Source organism: Colias philodice, chromosome 8 (assembly GCF_061535455.1).
Source record: "Colias philodice isolate Cphi_HAF_F1 chromosome 8, ilColPhil1 Martin Lab GWU primary, whole genome shotgun sequence".
Taxonomy (NCBI): Eukaryota; Metazoa; Arthropoda; class Insecta; order Lepidoptera; family Pieridae; genus Colias; species Colias philodice.
The window spans coordinates 2,478,412-2,495,444 of NC_143093.1; the positions used below are offsets into that span (position 1 = coordinate 2,478,412).

Below are 17,033 nucleotides of genomic sequence, written 5' to 3' on the forward strand. Positions count from 1 at the left end.
AACCTATTCGACAATAACACATGGAAACAACAACAGTACATGTATCATTTCCATAGCAGAATCACATCACATCTCAATAGGAGCGAGAACATGACATGAGTTAAGACCTCTTGCGTATTACCTAAATATATCACTTAACCACAAACTGCTTCTAGTCGTTATCACAAATCTCCCTAATCTTCGCTAAAAGCTATCCGCTCGTTGAGACTTGAGGCCAGCCACTTCCCGGAACACTTTCTGATTCCGAAATACATTGCTACTGAGAAGTGCGTTATTCTGGGCCGGTACCCGAAACGCGGGGCTCTGCCTCCGTTATGAGATGTCGCTGACCGCTGTGATCGTCTTGCGGGAATCTCGAAGCTTATGTAGGTATCAGTATAGTTGCAAGTTCTAGGCAGACAAATGCATTGCACTATTGCAATTTTACGCATTGCTTTTCGCTACTTGCTAACTGCAAAAGGGGTAAACTTTTGATCAGATCTGTTCTTATGAACTTAAGAGGCAAAAAACATTGACCAGTGTAACTGATTACAGCTGATGTGGTGCTCTACCTCACTATATTTATTTTAAATTAAGATTACTCAATTACTCATAGGAAGTAACCTATAATTTTCTATTTTTACTGGTTAATACGTTTGTATACATTTTGAGTTGCATAACAGTAAAAGCTTGCTAAATTTGTCACGATAGGTTTATTGTAGGAAAAACCAACTTTGAAAAAACCGAACACGCCCTTCGCGGGGAAATATGTTAAATATTTGTAAACCATATTTGCAGTGATTTTTGTAATAGTAGCAAAACATTCTGCTGTCATAACAAGTTGTTTATTAGGTCACTCAATTATTGTGAATAGAAGCAACGTTTCTATGAACATATTTACTTAAGTCACTACCTGTTTTGTAATTTGTGAATTTATCATACAGGTTTATAATATTTTGCAACTTACCTCCATGATGCTGAAATCTGATAAGTTGACTTAAAAATCAAAATAAATAATATAAGTATACATAAATCCTGAAAACATATTTAATGTTTGTATGTGTGAGCTTCTTTATTCTGCAATAAGTTATAATCAGGCCTGGAATAAATCGAAGTCTTGTACTTTTTTATTTGTGAGTATTTACTACCATTTATAGATTAAATTTGCGATTTCAATTTCATAAAGATGAAGACAGGAACTGAGTCAGACTATAAACAAATATCAAGCACAAATTGAAAACATATACATGAGTAATCTCAAATCAGGACATCATTTGTATCATGCTTATGCATGTAAGACATGATTCGATACTAAATTAATCACCTTATATGATAAGATACTCAAGTTTTGAGATACTATCGAAGCATCAAGTAGTATGCAGACTTGCATTATCTCACGAAAGATCTTCATCTCGCGATTTTAACTGGGTCGAGTCCCGACTCCATATCACGGAAAACTATCTTCATTAACAGCAAATTATATGTGTCAAATACTCTACAATCGAGTGCATTATAATCTCAAAAGGTTCATAAAATAAAAGAGATTTAAAATTTCAATATTTTATTAGTTACATAATAACAGTTAAATTTCATTCGTACAACAAATACGCGTACATTTATCTGATTCAAAATGCGCTATATATACATCTTCCATGTTTCACTTACACCTAAATCGGAAAGTGCACTAACGTTACCAAATCAGCTATGGACAGACATTCAGACGGTTAAACAGATGACATTTACACTAATCAATGCTAAAAATAGCATATTATATTAATTGCATTGAGTTTTAACGCGAACTGTAGCGTGATACAACATAATTACGAACTTTGCTATCACACAGGACATTATTATAAACAGTTTTTAATTGCAAGCTCTAATAGTATTAAAAGTCCAAAATTACATCGCAATATCACATTACAGTTCGCTACTTGGACACTAGTCACTAATAATGACAATCGAACATTGTTTATGACAATATGGAACAAAAATAGAACATGAATCGTCACAATAACACGCAATAATTAACGACACGATATTTAATGCACTTTACACATTTACACACAACGTGCTATAAAAATGACCATCGACATTGTGAATTACATTAACTAGATCTGACTATTCGTTCAATAGCGGTTCATTTTGCGATGACTTTAAAAATGCAGTGTATAAATATAACACATAGATTAAAATCAATCAGTCAAAACTTAACATAATTATAATCTAAAATAAGGCAAGTAGCTAAATATTAAAATTACGAATATACTTAACGTTTATACAATAAAATATACCACTAATAGTATGTATGTACATTAACAAATTCATATAATAATATCATTGTAGTTAGTAGCTTCCGTTAAGCCGATTATAAAAGCGTCTTAAATTATTCAGATTTTATTCATATTTCAATACATTTCATAAGAGCGGGTATTTATTGATAAACATTCAATTCTTCCATATATAATTTAATACATAATTAATAAAAATAACGTGATCGTTAAATATTTCACTATAGTCTGTCCACTATAAGAATTGCTTTTTGACAGCTCGACGGGTGATACCAGAAGTGATGTCTAAAAGATTATCGATTGTCATACCATTTCAATTATAAATTCAAAATATTATCATAAATCGAATTAGGTACGTAAATAATAATTACAACGTAAACGTACTCATAAGATATGTGATAATAAGACCACTTATCTATGCATTTTATGTTAAAACTAAACTAAACTAATATTTTATTATTTATTGGTTTCTATCTTACAATTTGGTTGTCTTTATGTTTAAATTTTATAACTTATTAGAAGAGTTTTTCTGTATCGGATATATTTTACAGAGTATTTCTATCGATTATTATAATCTATCGACCCATCATTGAATAATTCTGTGTAGACATCACTAAGTGGGCGGGGCCTGTCCATGAAGTACGATAATTATTTGTATGACATTTTAACATAGACAATACAATCCTTCATAGGCGTGGAGCTGTCAAAAAGCAAATAATATAATGGACAGAGTATACACACATTAAATATCCACCCGCTTTTATGATTATGTTTGTTTGATTGCAGGCGATTCGACCTTAAGCTAATCTAAATACAATGGCATAAAGCACCCATAATCCGCGTGAGAAACGAAATAGCGTTTTAATTCGATTAAATGCTTTCTTTTAAGCTAATTCATTTCTATCTTGCTCTAACACAGGCAAATGCATGTGTCAGAGCGAGACGACACGATTTTTAAAAGTTCACACCGCAAACTGTTCACGAGAATAATTAATACCTACATCGTATTTATAAATTATAATGCAACACTCAACAGCTTAGCGAGTAAAACAGATTTAATTATAAAACACAAAACCCATTTTCCGCGTCGCAAAAGCTCGTTATACACTCAGCTGCACTCGATGCACGTGGTTTTATACTATTTTGTATTTTCTTTAGAACTTTAAAAGCAACTCCATATTTCCCGCTTGTTTTATTGAATTAAAAAGTGTTTCTAGTGAGATGTGATTCATGCTTTAGGCAAGAACCGGCTTAACTTAAATAAATGGAAAGTCGACGATTGTTGAGAAATTATATTTGCGCAACGATTTTTATGTCTACATAACATGGATTGACCAAATTAAATATTATATTGTCCAAGAATTGATAGTGTGAGATGAGATTATTTTTCAAAATAGCCATCTGTAAAAAATATACCATCGTTTTTGATTAATACACGTCTAAATCTTATGAATTATTTAGATACATTGTAAAAAACCCTATTAAACTTTCTGTAAAACGCGTTTAAAAAATTAATTGGTCTCTAAAATAAAATTGTCCGATTCTATGAATTGAATACAGTATAATTATTCATCCAAACTTCAATCATCAAAAAGTTCCAGGAACTGTGTGGCCGAAAAAAATTGACGTTGTCTATGATTTCTTTCGTTTAGTTTCAACTATCAAGTGACCATAGACTATAGAATACACGGTCATAATTGGAAACGCCAAACATGTCTGTCGTCTATGACACAGTATCGTTAATCCACGTCAAGTAGATCCACGTATAAGCTCTTTCCTCGGAACTAACTGTAGCGGCCACGAGTCTCCCGAGCGGCATACAAATGACGAAATCCAAAACACCAATACATTTTACAATTGACTAAATGTTCCCATTCGTTACCACCATTACCTACGTTGCTGCTTGTCCACAAAACAGTAACCCAGAATGCGAATTTTTAACGCAATTTACATATAAAATATTTCATAGGTACTATTCTAGCCTATTCACATATTAACATCTAATTATCTTAGCGACCATATGATCCGAACGTATTTTTTAACGCGTTATATAATCTTAGTGCCAGCGACCTGTCGTCCCGTAACACCATTATCCCAAACACATGTTGACATTTATCAGTATTTCACAAAAACTCCCAAAGGAGCCCTACGGCCCAAACACGTGACAACTCTAAATAAACTTTACATAATAAATCATCATCCCTTTACTTGAAATAAAATTTTTGTAAACCATCTACGAATACGTAATATAAATTTAATGATGAACAATTTTACTTTTACAATAAAAAAATTCGAATGTAAAACATTGATTAAAATTTTAAATTCAAATATAACGTTGAAACCATTAGTTTTTTCTAAAAGGAAAACAAAATGTAGCATCTACTCTTAGCACCCCTCTAGGCACGTCAATCACAATCTCATATTTCATTTTCCCTATCTAGATATTGTCTTCCTACCTAACAGATCTATGCACCATCTTCAGTCGTATATTTTTCCGATAAATATTTATATTTTCGAAGTTTCATACCTACTTAAAGATTACATCTTCCAATAAGATTAACATTACAATAACATAAAAATTTTAACGTAAAAACGTGGAAGCATCAGTAATAATTTTACGTTCGTTGTATTATCTATGGTATATTCATTAAAAATCAATATTTTATTTTTTTGAAGTGAAAACTTCTTTAGCGGCGTTGGGTATAAAATCTTAAACTCGCGTCAGGACACGTGGCCTGATCGAAAAAGCGTAAGACGGATTTTTTTTAGCCCTTATATTCCATGCGTAAGACGGATACCATTCCAAAATATCAAACATGCTGAACGTTAATAATCAAGTTTTCACTTCTGCCGGCACTCCCGGAGTGCAACCCGTCTTTTTTTTAAATAATATTTCTATCCAATAAAGACGCGACGATTCGAACAAAATTCTAGAACCCGTAGATTACAAAAAAAATCTAATACCATTCAACAGTACGCGTAAACGACATTTTGGAATACGTAAACCTTTTAAAAATTTTAAATGACATAACAACGCGCGTAAACAAAATTCTGGAATAAAAAGAACGTGCTTCTTTATAAAAATCGAATAATGACCATTTGAAAAAACGCGCGTAAAATATTCTGGAATACGAATTTAAAATTGGAATAACGAACACCGTTTGACAAACGCGCACAAACTTAAAGCTAAGCGCGACCGGTACTCGAGCGGCTGGTTCCGCGCTATCTCGGCGAGATTACGCTTTTTATTCTCAATTCTGGAAATGCTAATCACCCGAACCAGTTGATAGTTTGCGTCGAAGGCTGTTTATGTTGCGGTGCACCTTCCACGAAACGAAAGCGAGACGCTAGTGGGAAACGCGATTATCGTAATAACCTCCAGGAACTTGGCCCTTTCCGATTCGAAGCGAAGAGATGTACAATGCGCGCCACTTTATTACTGATATCTAATTGTTGTTACGTTTGATATACTTTATGTGTAGGACGATAAGTATAATTTATTACTTACATCCTGAGCCGGATTTAGTCTGAATTGTAAAAGTAATTTGTATAAGAGATTTTTTTAAGGATTTTCGGGCTTATTTATAAAAATATATAATGGTAAAAACAATAACATAAGTGAGGAAAGTGGAAACACAAACGAAACCCTCGTTTGTGTTTCCACTTTCCAACCAACCGTAATTTTTTTTTAATTGAAGAATAGCGAATTTGATTTACCTGTATTGCGTATTGCACAACAAAAACTGAATTCAACTATTGGTGACCCGAACCCTATGTCCGTTTTAGAAGCCATACTATACCATCACACTGCATAGTTATAACCGTTCGTATACACGCATATTCGTATCTGACATTTGACAGTCAAAGCCAGTCTATTCAAGCTAGTTACAATACAATCGATACAGAAACTCGACCCACTTCCGAGAAGCCGCACCAAAAACCGCACAAAACCGAAACATTGTACAACATCCTAAGCCAAAGTTCCAAAGTTCTAAACATCGGTGTTTCCTCAAAAACATTTATGTTTTACGAAAATACGCATTATATTGTCCAGTGATAACGGTTCGGAGAATGCATTACGTAAGCCGCCGATTAAAAGAATAAAGTAATCCCTTTAGTAATCAAATTTCTAATTATGTATGTAAATAATTTGTAAGCGCGCTATTTTATGAAATTATTATCAAGTGTTCTTGCATATATAGACTTCGTAGTATAGACTTTTAGAATTTGGTTCCGAAAACCTAAAATGACATATTTATATAAAATGAATATATTGATCAGATATTTCGAAACACAACCGCCGTTGCCGCTAACAAATATCCGATAAGAGTAACCGTTAAGAGAACTTAAAATTAAATTCTAATAACATGCTGTGACTACTGTTAAATAAACATGCGCTACCAGAACATGAAACCGTTCAATCAATCAATTTCAAAGGTTTCATGTTCGGATACATTCGTAAGCCTATGCTTGCATCTCTCGAGGCTTTTGTCTAAATATGTTACGAAATTCCTCTTTCATCAAGGTACCTATTGCTGGTCTAATAATTCATGTACAGTTAAATTGAATACAATACAAACTCTCAAATTATTCCATCAAATTATACAATTTATAACTTAACGCAGTTGAAAGAACTAGACACAGAACCCTAAAAATATAATATTAAGGTAAATAATAATAAATTTTCAGGTTGGGTATTTAGTTTATCAACTGCGATCAATACAATTTCAAATAATTTACACAGAAAACTTTACGTTAAATTTAACCATCTCAAACAATACCTCACGAAAATACAATTCATTATTTCATATTTTCGAACAAAATTATTGTTCTCTTCACAAAGGAAATATTATATTTTCAACTACATTTTCTCAATAAACACGAAACATTTTTAATAAAAGATATTTAATAACATAGACTTCTCTATTCGTAGATTCTGTTTTACATATTGAGAACACTGATGCACTATAAAGAACTAGACTCACAATTGCCTATTAAAATGATCATCAAAAATATCGAAGTGGCATTTTTTAAAACCATTTATTGAAATTAAAACCATAGAGAACTCTGCCTAAACACACGTAAGGAGAGTTTTGATCGGACACTTTTTAGGCTTGATTGTAAGTCTAGTTCTTCATACATCAATTAAGACCAACACACATCAATACAACTTCCACCATACCGCATCACTCCCAATCCTCGTCGCTCGAGGACTGCTGCGGGGAGGACTGATCCGGCTCCGGTATAACACTGGCCAGGGTATGTAGGACGGTGCCTCCAGCTCTCTCCGCGCCGGAGATGCCACGGCGACGCATGGACAGCTTCGCGTGAAGGTCTGCCATCAGATCACCCCCTATAGCTGGCTTGGTGTCCTGACAAACAAATATAACTTTGGAATCTTGGTAGTGTCATAGAGGTAAATGATAAATATTAAAAATATATAATGACGATTCAAAAGTGCTTCTAGAAGAAGTCTAATTGAATCGATAAATGATTGAGTTTGTGAGGGTTAATTATGTTTATGGATATGCGATAAATCTTGACAGATTAATTTAAAGAGAAACTTTTTTTCTAGGGTAATAGTATCAATAAATTGAGTTAGTCGTGAATGATGACAGCGGTATCTAATCTTTTCTTAGCTAGAGAAATAGTAATGATAATATGAATATTATATTTCACTTTCTTTTTAGGATACCTTGCTCAAAAATAAAAACATGGATAGTCAGATTTTACAATTGTAAATATTTCGATTGAATGTTGAAATATTCGGAGCCTAGATGGTAAAATTATTGCGTAAGAGATTCGATACTATGAAATATGAAAATATAATAAATAAAAAAGCGTTATGAGTATTGTGTACAATGTATTCTTATCGTTTAAATTTACATATCTGTAGCATGATAATAAATAGTGGAAATAACTTAATTAATTATCAATATAGTCCACTTATAAGAAATTTTCATGGCCAGGGTTAGTGCTGTTTTATTAATCGAGAGAAAATAAATCACTACTAAGAATTTATACAGGATCCATTTATCGTGGGATACAAGGTCAATGACATACTGATAAAACGTTATATGGAGATATCACAAAAATAACAATCAATTAGCGGAATAATAATAAACTAGTTATCTGTTATCGTGTGTTTGTTGCTTTTCTAATAATTCCACAATCAAACAATTAAAAAAGCGCTTCCAAGAATGACACTAAAAATATCAATGAGTTTTATTTAATGACGACTCGTGAGTAAGCGATGCATTTTTTTTGTTTCTCAATAACTACTGAGTAAAATTTGTTTGCGGTAAAACCCATAAGCGGCGATATTATAATGATGACGGTACACTTATCGATACATCGAAAGATAAAGGTGCACAAAATGCATAACACTACAGTCATTGAGTTCACAGAAGGGTCAACAATGTCGTACAAAACGGACGGATACATATTCTGTTAGCTCAATCTTTCCACACTTAACAATAACGAGCGCTATCTCCTGGCAATTTGCCATAACAGGATAACGTTCAATTGAATAATTTTAGTAATAAACATTTGGGCGTGGACCGCTTCGCCTCTTCCTTTTTAATACCAGGACATTTCACGAGCACCTACCGAGAAGCGACACAAAAAATACGAGAGTGAAGGCATTCTACGTAGTGCAAAATGTAAATTCTTAAGATGGTCATGATCATTCCAAGGATTCATAAATGCGTACGCGTGCACTCGCGTTTCGGTAATGGTAATCGTAATTGCTGCCTTCCTGTAATACATACGAATTCGTCAAATAACACGGATGCTTGCGTATTGAACGCCGATATCGGAAAGCCGGTTCCACCGATCGCACCTTACTGCGCCCTAGGTGTACAGTTTCAATACGGTTTTGTTTGACTAAACAATATAATGGGAGTCAGTTTAATGCAATCTTTCGCCACGGAGGAGTTAAAAGCCAACGTTTTACCGCCATGACACGGTCATTTTTTATTTACCTGACTTCATAAAAGCCTGCACTAACCGAGCATGCGGTATTGTATGGAACAATGGCCATTTGACACGGCTCCGAGTCCCGAGATGTCGCCCGCTAGAACGTACGCCGTACGGGCATTCTTTACAATTCCGAATAATCGAACCATTTTACGATTCTCTAGGACTCGTTTCATTTCCTTTGTGCTATGTTATTTGACGCTCATATGCTCCTATTTCCACGTACAAGGTAAAGAAATTAGTTTGTGAAATGATGACGTCAGTTTACGAGGTAAAGGTTAAGCGTGGCTTGTTATTTGAGTTCCATATTGTAATGATACAATCTCCACTCGGGATTGTTTAAGGTCGCACAAATATTAAACACGAGTGAGGAAATGTTTCAAATTTATAGAAACCGCAATACAGCCTATGCGGCTTATATTTATTATTGAATGTTAGTAAAAGCCTACGAGAACGTGAACTTCAATAAAGGATAGATGAGAATACTATTAATTCATACAACCGACGTCCGTTGACGTATTCAGCGAAAAATCTATAAAAACAATGAAACGCACAACGTGTGTCCAAAAGAAGCACACATACACAGAGGATATCTTCATTTGCGATTGATGATTTGGAGTCGTAACACAAAGCAAGAGGGACTATAATTACTTACACGAATTCACCAGTATACATACACGTATTCCCGGGAAGCGCACGACAAAAGCCGACTCATGAGAAATAATGCGTTCAGGCATTCATTGATTCTGTGTAAAAGTCCATTCGCTCGTAATTAGCGATGGTTTTAATAAATTCATTATGATCGTATGCGTGTTTTCGTTCATCATCTTATCTGATTCTAGGTAATATATCTCAATAAATGGCTAAGCCGTTCAATAAAAATCCTATAGTTCTGTTCGTCATAAGTCATAACAAGCAAAATTTGAAGCGCGTTATCGATGTCAAATCAACATCTTGATTCATGCGTAGCATTCGCGTGTGTTTTTATAAGCGGAGGGACAAGTTATGGAAGTGCGAGGACAAAATATAAATGTTTCAGCGAAGGAGGCTGCGGAATCCGCTGACATCGGACCGGTTAGCCGTGAATTGATACGGTCGCGACTTCATTACCTCGTCCGAAATATTCCATGTAAATCATAATCAAACTTTTCAACGAGTGTCAACTTATGTTTTTTATGATGATGATACTGTTTAAAAAATAATTTAGGCTGCTGTCGTAGATAATGTAAAAAGTTTATTAAGGATTTGATTAAATTTCATTAAAACAATGTAAAATAAAAAAAAATTATAAAGAAAAAAAATCTAATTTGACCTTTATTCTATTACATCAAACATTTTTCTATAATTATAAATTTATTTGTATAAAATTTTTATAATAATATTTTTTTTAATTTCGTTTCTACAGCCAAAACCTACACGCTTTACAAATTTTTCCTAAAATCGTTCATTAATTCTAAACAAAAGCGGCTATTGAGAAATATACTATAATAACAAAAACTAATAGTTCCACGGAGGGAAGTGTTATCTTACTGCGTGTTCCTGCCTATTAGTTCCTGTGATAACATTCCTTTACTCGATTAAAAAAGTAGCTACGATGGAAACTTAATTGCATACAAACTACTATTTTAAGCAGCTGTATGTAAATATCCTATTAATATTATAAAGGCGAAAGTTTGTAAGGATGTATGGATGTATGGATGTTTGTTACTCTTTCACGTAAAAACTACTGAACCGATTACAATGAAATTTAGCACACATATAGAGGGTAACTTGGATTAACACATAGGATAGGTTTTATCCCGGAAATCCCACGGGAACGGGAACTATGCGGGTTTTCCTTTGGAAACGCGGGCGAAGCCGCGGGCGGAAATCTAGTATGAAATATTTATACAACAATTAGCTTGCATTATACTATCACATTTAATTTCATCATTCAAATGAGACCTACATCTCTAAACTTTATCCCCCTATTTAGTATACTATTTAAGTTCCATTCGATCCCCTTTCCTGTGTACTTTTTATATTACACTAGGTTTCCGCCCGCGTTTTCAAAGAAAAACCCGTTCCCGTAGGATTTCCGGGATAAAACCTATCCTATGTCCTTTCTCGGGTATCAAAATATCTCCATACCAATTTTCATGCAAATTGGTTCAGTAGTTTAGGCGTGATTGAGTAACAGACAGACAGACAGAGTTACTTTCGCATTTATAATATTAGTAGGGAAAATACCAACTACAACACTTAATACCAAAACAAAATATTATTGGCATGTCATCTGCCTCAAAAATATTTGCCGCATTAATCTTACAAACTTTGCCTCTGCATAATACGTATACTAGTGTGAATTTATAGGCCTTATTTCCCTTGCATGCATAAGCAGTTGTGCGTACACCGCCGGCGCCTGTTGCCTCACAATGAATATCTTTACGCAATTTGTTTATGCGTCTACACGTGGAATCACAAACAATGATATGATTATCATTATTACGTTATCGTCTTCACATGATACCGTTCCGAGAAGCGGAATAGCCTCTACAATTATCACTTCGCCGAAGCAGCCTCCGATCGTAATTATAATGTACGATCGTTTCGTTCTAACAGAAATAGATTAAACACTTTTTATTTCAATGAGTCACCGGCGCCGGATAGTGGGGACAAAAAATTGTAGCAACGCACTTCGTGTCTGTTATATTTAGAGGTTATTTCAGAGGAAAATCTCGGTGGATGCATTCGGTGAAGATGAATTGTCAAACCATCCCAGACATCGTAAAATTAACGATCGTAACTACATATTATTTAACCTGTTGCTAAGTAAATTTCTGCGGCCTTAAACTTGTCCTAAGATTACAGTCTCTGACGTACTATACGCTATTGCGTTATACCGCAACATCTAATGAAGTTTAAGATCTTTGCACTCAAAGTGCTTCAAGAGGCGTTGAAATTGAAATAAATTATACTCATTTCAAAGGACTGTTGAGAATAAAAGCATCAGTTAATGAATTGGTATCCGCGCAAGGCTCTATAGAGTGGCGCCAGGAGAATTCATTCCGAGAAGCGTAGGTTTCCATCACATTTCCACCACAAACAGGTCTCGGAAAATAAACACATTTAACTCAGTTTCTAGCTACCGTGTTGCGGATGGATGCTTTGGATGTCTCAATGGGATCGCGTCGTGAGCGGTCAATTAAACTTTAGATAGCTTTTTATCGATTTTGTTCACGTTTTTTTCCAGGCGCATCGCGTCAATTCGCGCATTTTGCGCATAAAAATATCTGATTATTTCAGAATAATTGATAGCTGCTTTTCACTTTTAATTAGCTCCTAAAATAATTATTAAATTATAGATGGACAGATAATTTTCATAAACATGTATATTTGATAACCTATTTATTATCCAAATCCTTATTTAATGATATGCCAATAATAATAGGACATAGGCATAGTTATTTGTACAGAAATGAGGAAAACAACCAAACTTATATAATAGACGAATTGTTATTATTCTATTTGGTATACAATCAAATTAACCGTTGCCGTTAACAAGACAAGAATATTATACCGTAATATTAACGCAGTGAAGCTTTGAAAGAGAAATAGTTTATATTTGCATAAATCATTTAGCTTTGAAACAAATTTATGTACGTCAACATACCACTAAGCTAATTAACTATTTGTTTTTGTAACTTGTATTTGGTCTCTCACATGATTCCTCTGCTTTGCTCTAATATAACTCGTGTTCCGACGTATTTGCAGACTATCGTACAAGCAAAGGGAATGTTTGAGTTTATTTGATTGAAACTACATCGGGAATTCTAGAGATGTGGATACCATATAGATACTTTATATGTAAATAGAATGAATCAAGGGAAAACTAATTTGACTAATGAACTACCTACATTCCGATTGAACCCAGACGAACTATTAAATTAAAATGAATTAAATTTAATATTGATGAATAAATCTGTCCCCTTGTATTTTCATTAATCGCCATAAATAATAATCCAGACCGTTCATTAGGATATGATAGAACCTTAATTTGGACCATACAAATAAGGATATTTGTATATTTTCCTTAAGATAATTTAACTGTTATTGTAGTAAATTGGTACCTGTTATTGGCAGCTGTCTGAATGTCGTATGAGTAACTATTATTTGTCTATGGTTTCAACTTACAATTATTATTTCATTTGTATCAACGGATTTTAAACGAAATTAAAGAATTTGAAATCCAGTAATAAACCCCCATAATATATTATCTAGAAGAAAATTGATGTTGGTATATTTTTCTTGCTTACGATGTTTTTTAGTAGATATAATATATCATAGTACATTTCGGGTCTCCTTTGAACCAATTGAGAACGATAAAACTGATGACATCTGAAAATGACTTGCATGAAATGACGGTCATTGCCTCTTATATGAATTAAGGTTAGTCTATTTGTTGTGCCACAAAGTAAGTTGTGTTCTAAATATATTTTTCACAATAACCTGCTCAACTAGCATTCTAGAAGCATCCAATTAACATTAAGGTTACTTCATTTTTAGTGTATTATTTCTATTAACCAGGTATTTATTTAATTAAGCGTAAACTACAAAAGGGTACTTTATTTCTTATCAGCGATTTCTTCCAAGCTACCTATAAGCTGTAGTCATTATGTCTCAAAGATTATTGTCACATAAACTTGCTTAACTGGACTACCAGCTTATCACCAATACCATCTAATTAATATTAAGCTTACTTCATTTAAGCGCCATATTATTTGTATAATCTATTTATGTACCACACCATATAATTACACGTAAAGTATAATAGTTGACCTTATTTCCACAGCTGTTTCTACCAAGCTACCAGAAGTATAGTCGTTATATTTCAAAGATCTCTATCACAGGAACAGCTATGTAGTAGCAAACCAGTTCAACTAGAAGTGATAGTTACCTTATCAAGTGCAGTTTCGGCAGCTGGCTTCAGTTTAGCTCGACCCACGCCTCCCGCCTGGCGAATGGCCGCCATGAGGCTTGCGTGTGCGTCGCCCCCCGATGTAGACTTGGTTGCTGGTTCATCTCTATTGGACAAAAGGAGAATATATTCGTAGGGATCAAAATGTTTCTGTTAATGAGTCTAAATGTGGATATAGTTTTAAAAATAAGTTAGTCTTTGAATTCTTGTACAGAACAGTTTACTTTTACTACAAAGAAGACAAAACTTTTGCTTCATATTGGTCTTACAGAAGTGTCTCAATAAAACTAAAGCTCTAGAGTCTAGAGATAGACACGGCAATTCGCCCTAGTGTTTAGTTGTTTAGATAATTTTCAGTTTAAATAAACATCTATCGATATATTGTATTTTCAACTAGAAAGTATAAATTTGTCAAAGATAGTTTGAAATAAATATTTTAATTAAACTTTCGAATACTTGACACTGAGTCTGGTATCGTGTCTCAATTATATCTCGCACAATCTGCCATGCCATTTATTGAGCCACTCGCGTGATTCGTCAGCGAAGAAAACAAATAACTTATCTCTATAAATACATTTGTTTTGATTGTACCTTATTATCATTTGACTATTTCGTACAACTGTAGTACTTCCGCGAACATTTATGTTATGCATTATTTATCTTGTCTTATGTACGTCATGTATTGTTTCAATTTGTCCTTAACAAAAAACAATTATCATATTACTGATGTTTATGATCAACTAGCTGTGCCCTGCGGTTTTACACGCATTACTCTGCTCCTATTGGTAAAAGCATGATGATATATAGCCTACAGCCTTCCTCGATAAATGGACTATCTAACAGTGAAATAATTTTCCAAATCGGACCCTTGTTCCTGAGATTAGCGCGTTCAAGCAAACAAATATTATAATATTAGTAAAGATTATTGTACGGGCCCGGACAGCGACAAATAGTAGGGGAGGCCAAGAGGGGATTTTGGGATTTACTCGAGCGCGTCAGATTACTATAAGGGAAGGTACCTTAGCTATTCATTAGTACCTCTAGTCAATATGAGCAGTTATGGTTGGTGGGTGCGCTCAGGGGCCCCGCTGGAAAATTTGAATAATCCATAATTCCCTAAGGTTGAGCTCGAATCGTCAGATTAGCGAAATGGGGACTTCTTATATTGTAATTAACCCCCCCATATATTAATCTGACGCGCTCGAATAATATTACTTTAATTTTTTACCCTTTCTTCATAGCGATTAAATCGCCACTTAAATCGTCAGATTAACGTATACTTTTTTTCAGTGACGTCCTGGAGCATGCAAAATATCAATATCTAACGCGCTTGAGTATTTCCAAGCCAATTTTTTTCTTTTTTAAATTAAAAAAAATCAAAAAACCCTTCCCCACCGCTAAAAGTGAAAACATTATAGGACCTTTTTTTCTCGCTATGGTCTAATCTACCAATTCTAATAGGTTCCCGTGACGCTCGAGTAAATCCACATTTAGCATCCTGGGCTCCCCTACTAAAACGTCAAGATAAGTAATGTGTGGTACATGCACACTTCGCGATCAATATTCAACGAAGGGAGTCAAGGCCGTACGGCACCATGCTAATATGTTCATTGTATGCTGGCTAAATAATTAGCTAATGACTATGCGGGCTCGATGCGATGCCGCGCTAAAAACAAATGCGATTTTGCTAGGGCTGACAACATCGAATCACAGACAAGACGAATGTAGATAATAAATTATTCAAATTTCCAACGAAAAATGGCAATTACAATTATTAAACTTCGATTAGTACCTTCGCGTTGGTTCATTCCTCCTTTGCCATCATAGACATTTATATAGAAGTTGAAAGATTAATGGCTTAACAAGTTATTGACCGCGAAAATTACATTACTGAAAAGAATTGACGACCTCCGATACAATTTAACAATAGTTTCGTTAGTGTACCTACATGATTTTCAAGAATGTTTCAAAGAACCAAACAAGTCTAAAGGTGAATGTACACGAATGAAAGCAAAGGTGCTAATTTCGATGTAAGCATTGTATGAACTACGAAAGGTGACATTGTAAATAGTAATGAAGTCGTGAGTACCATCCTTACGACTGTCGTTTGCGAGTTAAAGGTTAACAGTGTAGTCTTGATGTATTTACACTGTTGCAGTTTAATTAACGTGTTCGTACATACAAAGATTAATACAGCTACATTGAAGAATTTTAATATCAGTGTTCATTATGTATATTTCTCCGCTTATGGACGCTTATGGACGCACGCATAAGTAAAAGTTCAACTTTTTTAGAAATTGCGTTTTGATTTTCAAAGTGTCTTTATAAGATAGAGAAGACATAATTATCTCACTACTAAAGTAGTAATGAATGAATAAAGCTTAGTACACTATATTCAGTATTTATACTGCAGCAATAAAAACCTTTAACCTGCTTGCCCTAACACATTTCGTTCAATAAACAAATGAATAATAATTAATACTGCATCGTATTAATTTCAAATTCTCGCTGCCAATCGCAGAGCCCTACATTCTGGTGTATCGATTATTCCCCGGTATCTGCCAATTAGAAGCTCCCAGAGGCAATGTTTTATACAACACCGGTGACTTAGTCACGTAGGCGAATCAATTGAACCACCGTTACTTTCCTACTGACTTATTGCCAGGAACTGGTTGCGGGCCGATAGCTGGAAGTTATAACGTTTAAATAAACAGCTCTATTTTATTTAGAAAATTGCAAGATGCCTTTAACGCACAACAAATTGCTAAAGGCTTGCCTTCTTGATAAGACGAAACCTGTTTAGATATTCTCTAACGTTAAACCTAACTTGC

At 34.2% G+C, this 17,033-nt stretch overlaps 1 protein-coding gene across 2 annotated transcripts in view; it reads right to left on the bottom strand.

The window, feature by feature from the left end:
- Positions 1 to 4,629: 4,629 nt before the first annotated feature.
- Positions 4,630 to 17,033, bottom strand: part of wash (WASH complex subunit washout) — a 38,443-nt gene continuing 26,039 nt past the window's right edge. For both annotated transcript variants that reach the window (XM_089697973.1, XM_089697974.1), the window contains exons 5-6: positions 14,182 to 14,308; positions 4,630 to 7,639 (exon numbers count right to left, since the gene is read on the bottom strand). In XM_089697973.1, coding sequence (XP_089554099.1) covers positions 7,454 to 7,639; positions 14,182 to 14,308 — 313 coding nt within the window. In that variant the 3' untranslated portion in view covers positions 4,630 to 7,453. The remainder of the gene's footprint in view (positions 7,640 to 14,181; positions 14,309 to 17,033) is intronic.